Source organism: Lycorma delicatula, chromosome 8, assembly GCF_047948215.1.
Source record: "Lycorma delicatula isolate Av1 chromosome 8, ASM4794821v1, whole genome shotgun sequence".
NCBI classification, from domain to species: domain Eukaryota; kingdom Metazoa; phylum Arthropoda; class Insecta; order Hemiptera; family Fulgoridae; genus Lycorma; species Lycorma delicatula.
Genome location: NC_134462.1, coordinates 51,969,109 through 51,979,337, shown reverse-complemented (window position 1 = coordinate 51,979,337; position 10,229 = coordinate 51,969,109). Strand labels below are relative to the sequence as shown.

General features: G+C 32.1%; 1 protein-coding gene across 1 annotated transcript in view; it reads left to right on the top strand.

Moving 5' to 3' along the window:
• The first annotated feature begins 394 nt into the window (after nucleotides 1-394).
• Uch-L5 (ubiquitin carboxy-terminal hydrolase L5) overlaps nucleotides 395-10,229 on the top strand; it is a 29,641-nt gene continuing 19,806 nt past the window's right edge. Inside the window, exons 1-3 of the mRNA XM_075373220.1 lie at nucleotides 395-551; nucleotides 2,373-2,436; nucleotides 7,960-8,065. Of these exons, the coding sequence (XP_075229335.1) occupies nucleotides 476-551; nucleotides 2,373-2,436; nucleotides 7,960-8,065 (246 nt within the window). The 5' untranslated portion in view covers nucleotides 395-475. The remainder of the gene's footprint in view (nucleotides 552-2,372; nucleotides 2,437-7,959; nucleotides 8,066-10,229) is intronic.

The window sequence follows — 10,229 nt, the reverse complement described above, 5'->3', positions numbered from 1 at the left end:
TCATGCATTTACCTTAACAGTGTTTTATGTGTTTATGTAATTCACACAATCAATTTTTATTTTATTAGTAATTATTTAATTTGTGATGCTGCTCTAGATCAAGCTTTTGATAGGGTTTTCCTTGATCCATCCATACAAATGGAACAGTTCCTTTTTTCAGTGTATTATACCTACTCATTCCTGAGGTGGTTTATTTAATTTATTGTAACATTATAAATAAATAAAAATTATATATTTTCTTATATTAAGTCGATTAAATTGTGTTTTTGGCAACATTTCATATATATATATATATATAAATTAATTTTGTATTTTTGGCGGAAAATCTGTTGCTTTGTAATCTACAATGCTAATTTGATTAATTTTGTTTAGTAAGAAAGAGTTTTCGTTTTTTTGGTCTGTAGATTATTGGACACGATTGAGGCATCAGTGAGAAAACTCTTCTTCGTTTGTTTTTAAAGCTTCTGATTTCAAAATGGCTGATAATGCTGGTAATTGGTGTTTAATTGAAAGCGATCCCGGTATTTTTACTGACTTAATTAAAGAATTCGGTTAGTATTTTATTAAGATTACGTGTCTTACTTTTTTGTTTTGTGTATCTGAATTTTGTTTTGAACTTCTTAACTCTTAATTTATTGCTTATTCATCGGAGTCTAACCTTAAATAGTGCGGTGTCGATATTTCTAATTATTTGGTTAGTTTGTGTTCCTTTGCTTGTAAAGTTGTTTCGAAGTTAGTTATGTATTTGTTGTATTAACATAGATTTATACTGGTGGAAAATATGGTACTCTGATTGTTAATTTTGCATTTTTAAATATAAAGTGAGACTATGGCTACACGTTTCCGTTTTAATGCTACTTAAACAATGGTAGTGTACGTAGTAATATTAAGTATCTTGTTTCTTTCATTATAAACCTTGTGAAAGGAGTAGGTAGTTTGTTGACTGGCTACAGTATTGAATACTGTAACTCAGTTTACTGAGTTACAGTATCGGTCATCTACAGTTTTGTTAACTGGTATTTATTTTTAGAAAAAAATGTCTAGTTTGATATATAAGTTTAAATATAATTTTTAATTTTCCCATGGTAGTTTATTGGTGATAAATATTTGATTAGTCCATTAAATTTGGTTTTTGTCTTAAAAAATTAGACAAAACGAAAGAATTGCATTACCTTGGCTGCTAGTTTTGCTAATGGATGTTACATAAAATTTTTGATTATGTTCACAGTTTGAAATTTTCCAAAATAATGTCATTAATAGTTTTTGTTATGTAATTTGAGAAAATGGTTGTTTATATCAGTGTCGGAACTTTTGTTTAGCTCTGGATTGAACCAATTTGGTTAATTGTCTAGAGTAAGGGATTAAGTTGGAATTTTTGTTTCATACTTGTAATGTAATAAAGTATGATAAATCTGAACAAAGTATACTTTTACTTTCCACTCAATTCTGAGAATGAGAAAACTACATCTGTATTGAGTCTGAGTGTGTTCTCAAACAACCCCTTAGTATATTAAGGAAAACATATTTTTTTTTTAGCTGATCATCTTGGATCAAACATCCCATTCTCCAAAGGAATATGTGGGATGACTATTAACTGCCCCCCCCCCTGTGAGGGGTTTTAGTCTTTTAATTTTTCACTTTCACTAGCCTCTTTCTCTATCCTTACTTCTTACTAGGCACATTTTACAGATTTTGGCTGTATGCCTTTTGGATTCATAATTTCAGGGATGTAGAAATATGTAGTTTATTTTTCACCATAAACATGGGTCAGTTACTAGTTACATTTTCTGTATGCTAGGTGAAATTTTTAGGATATGAAATCTGCCCACTCCAGAACTATCCAGATGAAAGGTAGGGATGCTACCACTATACAACATATGTCTGAATTTTTATGGTTGGGGTAGCCCTAATTCTGTCCAGAGACTTATTTCCAATGAAGTGGCTGTACAAGAACTACCTGGGACAAAGGTGCTTGTGGGGTAAAACAATGTCCAATTAGCTCTTCAAAATAGAAACAAAACATTTTTACTTACAAGGACAAAGGAGACTCATCTCATTTTTTGTTAGATTTTTATAGTTAATGCTTTATCCATCCAAAAATTAATTGATAGTAATTTTTCTAAGAATGTAATGGACAGGTTGATGGCATGTTTTCATATAACTAATTTTCTTATATATACACATGAGAAAAGTTGTAATAAATTGAATGCATGTAATGTTATTAGTTTCTTATATGTATTCTGTTTATTGTAATCTGATATGTTGTTGTGTAGAGATATGTAAATCAGTAATCAGTACATTTAAATACAATCTGATTGATTATTACTCTCTATATTATATTTATTTACTATGGTTGTTGACATTTGTTTTAGGTTGCTCTGGTGTTCAAGTTGAAGAATTGTGGAGTCTCGATCCAGAAAATTTTGAAGATTTGAAGTAAGTTTAATTTTTTATCGATTCTGGATAAATGTCCTTAGTGTGCCAATTAAATATAAGACTTTGTAATGTTTAGTATTGAGATGGAAAATTAGCATGAGATTTGTTCCACTAGTGTGTTCTTTCCAATAAATACAAATTGAAACATATACAAAGTGCACTTCATGATTTATAGAAAAAGAAGTAGCTTTACTTTGCAGGATATCAAAATGTTAAAAATTTGAGAAACATTAGTTATAAAATTTAATTAATTTTTTTTTTGTCTTCAGTCAGTTGACTGGTTTGATGCAGCTCTCCAAGATTCCCTATCTAGTGCTAGTCATTTCATTTCAGTATACCCTCTACATCCTACATCCCTAACAATTTGTTTTACATATTCCAAACGTGGCCTGCCTACACAATTTTTTCCTTCTACCTGTCCTTCCAATATTAAAGCGACTATTCCAGGATGCCTTAGTATGTGGCCTATAAGTCTGTCGCTTCTTTTAACTATATTTTTCCAAATGCTTCTTTCTTCATCTATTTGCCGCAATTCCTCTTTATTTGTCACTTTATCCACCCATCTGATTTTTAACATTCTCCTATAGCACCACATTTCAAAAGCTTCTAATCTTTTCTTCTCAGATACTCCGATTGTCCAAGTTTCACTTCCATATAAAGCGACACTCCAAACATATACTTTCAAAAATCTTTTCCTGACATTTAAATTAATTTTTGATGTAAACAAATTATATTTCTTACTGAAAGCTCGTTTCGCTTGTGCTATTCGGCATTTTATGTCGCTCCTACTTCGTCCATCTGTAGTAATTCTACTTCCCAAATAACAAAATTCTTCTACCTCCATAATCTTTTCTCCTCCTATTTTCACATTCAGTGGTCCATCTTTGTTATTTCTACTATATTTCATTACTTTTGTTTTGTTCTTGTTTATTTTCATGCGATAGTTCTTGTGTAGGACTTCATCTATGCCGTTCATTGTTTCTTCTAAATCCTTTTTACTCTCGGCTAGAATTACTATATCATCAGCAAATCGTAGCATCTTTATCTTTTCACCTTGTATTGTTACTCTGGATCTAAATTGCTTTTTAACATCATTAACTGCTAGTTACATGTAAAGATTAAAAAATAATGATGGTAGGGAACATCCTTGTCGGACTCCCTTTCTTATTACGGCTTTTTTCTTATGTTCTTCAATTATTACTGTTGCTGTTTGGTTCCTGTGACTGTTAGCAATCGTTCTTCTATCTCTGTATTTGAACCCTAATTTTTTTAAAATGCCGAACATTTTATTTCAGTCTACGTTATGCCTTTTCTAGGTATATAAATGGCAAGTATGTTGGCTTGTTTTATCTTTAATCCTCCTTCTACTATTAACCTGATCCCTAAAATTGCTTCCCTTGTCCCTACCCTATACTTTTCCTGAAAACAAATTGGTCTTCTCCTAACACTTCTTCCACTCTCCTCTCAATTCTTCTGTATAGAATTCTAGTTAAGATTTTTGATGCATGACTAGTTAAACTAACTGTTCTGTATTCCTCACATTTATCTGCCCCTGCTTTCTTTGGTATAATGACTATAACACTTTTTTTGAAGTCTGACGGAAATTCCCCTTTTTCATAAATATTACACACCAGTTTGTATAATCTATCAATCGCTTCCTCACCTGCACTGCGCAGTAATTCTACAGGCATTCCGTCTATTCCAGGAGCCTTTCTGCCATTTAAATCTTTTAATGCTTTCTTAAATTCAGATCTCAGTATTGTTTCTCCCATTTCATCCTCCTCAACTTCCTCTTCTTCCTCTATAACACCATTTTCTAATTAATTTCCTCCGTATAACTCTTCAATATATTCCACCCATCTATCGACTTTACCTTTCGTATTATATATTGGTGTACCATCTTTGTTAGAACCAACACACTATTAGATTTTAATTTATGTACCCCAAAATTTTCCTTAACTTTCCTGTATGCTCTGTCTATTTTACCAACGTTCATTTCTCTTTCCACTTCTGAACACTTTTCTTTAATCCACTCTTTTTTCGCCAGTTTGCACTTCCTGTTTATAGCATTTCTTAATTGCCGATAGTTCCTTTTACTTTCTTCATCACTAGCATTCTTATATTTTCTACGTTCATCCATCAGCTGCAATATATCGTCTGAAACCCAAGGTTTTCTACCAGTTCTCTTTATTCCGCCTAAGTTTGCTTCTGCTGATTTAAGAATTTCCTTTTTAACATTCTCCCATTCTTCTTCTACATTTTCTACCTTATCTTTTTTACTCAGACCTCTTGCGATGTCCTCCTCAAAAATCTTCTTTACCTCCTCTTCCTCAAGCTTCTCTAAATTCCACCGATTCATCTGACACCTTTTCTTCAGGTTTTTAAACCCCAATCTACATTTCATTATCACCAAACTATGGTCGCTATCAATGTCTGCTGCAGGGTAAGTTTTGCAGTCAACGAGTTGATTTCTAAATCTTTGCTTAACCATGATATAATCTATCTGATATCTTGCAGTATCGCCTGGCTTTTTCCAAGTATATATTCTTCTATTATGATTTTTAAATTGGGTGTTGGCAATTACTAAATTATACTTCGTGCAAAACTCTATAAGTCGGTCCCCTCTTTCATTCCTTTTGCCCAGCCTGTATTCACCCAGTATATTTCCTTCCTTGCCTTTTCCAATGCTTGCATTCCAATCTCCAACTATTATTAAATTTTCATCTCCTTTTACGTGTTTAATTGCTTCATCAATCTCTTCGTATACACACTCTACCTCATCATCATCAGGGGTGCTTGTAGGCATATAGACGTTAACAATCGTTGTCGGTTTAGGTTTTGATTTTATCCTTATTTTAATTAGCAGTGATATTTAAAAAAAAAATTATGGTTAGGATTATGAATATTTGTTAAAATTGCTAGTGTGAGTGGTTTTCTCGTTTTCAGAAGGTTGCAAATCGTTAGAAGGTGATTCTTGACTTTGTCAGTTGGTTTCCATCTGAACATATAAGACTGTCAAAAAGAAAAGTAGTGCATGAAGATCAATAATTTTCAACAAAATTGCTTGGTAAATTGATTGGTTAGTAATAAGGAATCTTTTAAATTTTGAAAGAAGTCAGGGTAAGAGAAAAGTCTACTCTTACTGCATTGGTCGTGTTTGACCAACTGAAAAGAGGGTCAATTGTTACATTGCCTGCATATTCAGAAATTTTGAGTAGAATCTTGGTTTGTTGGATGAACATTGATTGTTTCAATACATCTTAAGATGAAACAACAGATTTCAAATGCATTCAACATCCTTTCCTCATCAGAAAAAGATTATTAGGAAAAGTTGTGAATGAAAACCTTGCTCTTGCTTGTTGTCTTTTGATACAGAGGAATTGGAATTTATTTCTCAAGATACTGCAGTCATAAAATTGGAATACTTATTGCAGACATTATGAAATCTAATTCATCAATTGAAAGATGAAATGTTTGAGAATCCAAAAATTGCTTGTTGCAGGAGAGTGCACCCAATCATTCTGCAAAGTTATCAGGCATTTTTTTTTATACAAAAAGGTATTACAGTCATAAAACTTCCCCCTATTATGTGGATCTAATCCTTTTGTAGTATTTGAAAGAATACTATGTAGAATGTTAAGAGGACTTGCAGTGATTGATCAATTTAAAGTAGTATGAGAAGAGGATTTTCAGAACCAAAATTATAAATGGTGTTTGGACATCAGAACTTATTTTGTAAATATATAATCTTATTTTGCCATTAGCATTATTGTTATTTTTCTTTTTGTAATAGCATCAGTCTTGAAATTTAATTGACACTGCATATTTGTTTTAAGTACTAATGCGTAACATGATTTTTTTTAATAATACGTGATACAAGCAGTTGTCTACAATTACATTAAAAATTACTGTAATTATTTTATTTATTCAAAAATTAAATACTGTAGAATGTGTGTGTATTTTTCCATCTAGGAATTGTGTTATTGAGTGGTCTATGCACATTTTCTGTATAACAATAACATTAAGTATCTTTGATTCTTTCAATTAGGCAACTTTTAAAACTATGACACCTAGATGTTGTTTAAATGACCCATAAATTGCTTAAAACACATAAATCTTTTGAGTAAATGTAAATGGATTCATTTTTGAAGTTAGAATGGATAATTAATGTCCTACATAATTTGATTATTTACTTGAAAATTTTACCAGGGAAGCTATTAATCCATATATAGCAAGCCGGAAGTTTTTAAATTTACTTTGTAGGGTCAATCCATTTGAAGTGACTGAAGGGTGGTTGCTTGACTAATTCAAAAAAAAAATTGAAATTTAACCATTTGTTTCCTAGATGTCTCAGGACCTTAAAACTATTTTTTTTAAAGTTTTATATTTAAGCAGTTTACCTGTGGTGGCCATTTCTGTTACAGTGTGCACACCTATTATTGTGATTGTAAGAGTTTACGGGAAAAATCATAACTAAAAAACTATAGGTCCTGGAAGGATGAAACAAAAAGCAATCAATATATTCATATTTTTTCAAGGTAAAAGATTGGTCCAGTGGTTTATTTAACTATCTCTCTTCTATCTATTAGAAAATTACCAATAAAGTTGAACATGAAAAATGATGAAATTTCACTTTTGGCAATTCGGTGCTGTTTAGGTTATGTTGACTTCGTGTACTGACAAATCGTACGTATATCAAAATAACCTAACTAAATATAACCTACGCTCGCTAACCTCTTATGTATTAACGCCACCACAGCTACAGCTTTATTTAAAAACAAAGTAGTCAATCGGATTTCAGTGGATTTACATTAAGCACCGATTTCGGTGCTATAACATTAAGGTTATATTATTAATAAGCTGTATATATTATGCATATTTAATGTTAATTATAAGAGGTTAGCGAGCGAAGCGAGCATAGGTTGTATTTAGTTAGGTTATTTTGATATACGTACGATTTGTCAGTACACAAAGTCAACATAACCTAAACAGCAGCTGTAGCTGCGGTGGCGTTACTACGTAAGTACCGGTAATTCTTTTCAAGAGGGAGGGATGGCATATACAGTTAGAATTATTTTTTTTGAATGTAGGTGTTTCAAAATCATTGAAACCAATAAGAGGTAACTGCATAAATTATAATTTTGTTGAATGAAATCGAGATTCAGAATTTGCTTTGGGATTCCAACCAAGTAATTGTGAAATCTTATAAAGAGTAGTGTTTTAAACTTTTGTAGATTATTTATTTATTAATACAGCAACAATAGGCTGATGCCTGATAACAGTTACTATGGATGATGAAGTTTTTACTGTGAATAAATCCTATGCTTGACTGGGACTGAATCCAAAATCTCCTGATGTAAGCCAGAGGTCCTACCACACTCCCATTGAGATCAGCATTATATTTTGTTTAAAAGGGGTTAATTATATTATGGATTGTACTTTAGTTGAAATAAATGAATTTTGTTACTGTTAAGTTTAAAAATATATTCTTATTGAAAATAATTATAATACATTCTGTTTCAGACCTATCCATGGGTTGATATTTTTATTCAAGTGGGTTCCAGATGATGAACCTTCTGGATCAGTTGTTAGGGATAGTCGATTAGAAAAGATATTTTTTGCAAAACAGGTAAAAGATTACAATTAGTTCATATAAGTTATATTAGTGGTTTATTATTTATGTAGCCAAAACAATTGACAAAACTGATAAAAGCAACTGAGAATTTTTTTAGAGTGCATTTGTTAAAATAAATAGTTAGAATTATTAAATACATGGTTTGCTTTGGGCAGATGTCATTAGAATTACTGTGTTGATTCTATAGTCAAAAGTAATGTAAAATTCACGTAAGAGAAAGTATATGTGTAAATTTATATTAGATTTGAGTTATTATGCTTCAAGGTTTATATAAGAATGATTGAGTATTCCTGTTCAACTGTAATGAAATTGTCCTATATTTTAAGAATTTGACTTATTGGGTGAAGAATCTTGTTTCCCTAAAGAGAAGGGATTGTCCACTTAAACTGATATTTAATGTTCAACTACCTTATGACTTTGTCATCTTTGCATAAGCCATAAAAAATTAACTATTCTTTCCCTTGTAAATTCTGATTTAACCCTTGATGACTCTAGTTGTAGTTCCAGTTAGGTATAGCTGTCTGTATTTTTAGTATTGTCTATTATGATGGGTGTTAATACAGTTTCCATTATTTATAAACTGTTACCTTTTGACAAATGCAAACTGTTTACAAATTAGTTTAGTACGTTTATCTAATTTTTAAGTGTTGTTTTGTATCTGAATGTTTAAAAGGTTTTTACATTTTATTTTTTTTTTACAATTTCAGTATCGGAGTAATATAATTTAGTAGTATTTTATATTGATAAAAGTGTATTAATGAATAACTTGGTAGAGTGTTGGATTTTCCTCCTGCAATGTGCATTACAAAAGAAAAAACTTATCTTGAAGGGTTTTATCTAGAAACCACTTGAAAAAAATAGTTTTGTACCATATTAAACTTTGTTCTTTCTCCATAGTACCATAGTACTGAACAAAATCAATATTGCAGTCCACAGACCTCAGTGCAATCCAAGAACAATGAAGATTGTAGCTCATTTTGACCGCCTGGTGCCTTATTAGGGGGCTGTTCAAGAAGAATAGCTTTAATAAGGAGGCAGTGTAATAGGTAGAAAAGGTTCAAGAAAAATCAAGAGAGAGAAGTGAAGAAAGAAATGACAAAGGAAATCTTAGATTAATGAATGAATGAACAATTTTAACTTTGTATCTGGGAATCGTACTGTCAGGTTCTATATCACCTGCCACCACCCATAGAGGATTTGATGATTCAGCCATTACTGCCTTCTTGCTTCATGCCAAGATCTTTGTCTTGTCTTTTAATAGTACCACTCTTACAGAACATGATTCATTTCCCGAATTATCTAGTTGTAAAAGATGTGTGTCATAAGCTTGCAGTATCTCCAGACTAATGGTAAAGTTACCCTTAATCTTGGAGACAAATACTCGTACATGAAGACAGCAGCGACCAAGCTATAACTCTATGCGAGCCTCAGTGATAATAGTTATGATATGATGATGTCTTAATCTAGTGGTGGATGTTGATGCTCTCGTGTCCACTGTTATTTGACATGGATACTATTCTAATGTTGACATTCAGGCTGTTGGATCCTTTTTATTGTTGGCAATCAGGCTTGGTTCCTCTTCTAATTGTCAAGACATTCAACTAGACTTGACAAGGGGAAGGTTATGATAGTGCTGGCAGACCCCTTTTTTCACCACACCTCTTAGTTTCCCTGAAGATCAGAAATGCATCCTAACCCCGTAGGGGAAGACACACCTGTCTAGTGATGTTCTGGTTGCCACCCCCCCCCCCACCTTGTTTCTAGGCCTGTTGGGCTTTAATGGGAGTTGTCTATCACCCTCTGACTTTTACATTTCATAGTAATAAACCTGGCCTCATTGGGATGTCACCGATGTAAATGCCTTGGTAGACATTTGCATCAGTGATTTATTAACTCAGCTTTTGCCTTTGCTGTAAGTCTTGTCCGGACATCTTGAAGTCCTACATTGTATCCCTCTGAACTAGCTAACCGAGTTCGCAGAAGCACCAACCCTGCACCTAGTTCTACTTATTATGAGCCAATTTCGTGAATGTCTCATAAATCGAGGCAAATCAAACACAACATACCACCAAAGATGTTGATTGCAACAACAAAATTTAATTCCTAGTTTTTCTTACTGAACTCAACTTTATTTCAAACCCCAGACTTAGGTTAAATT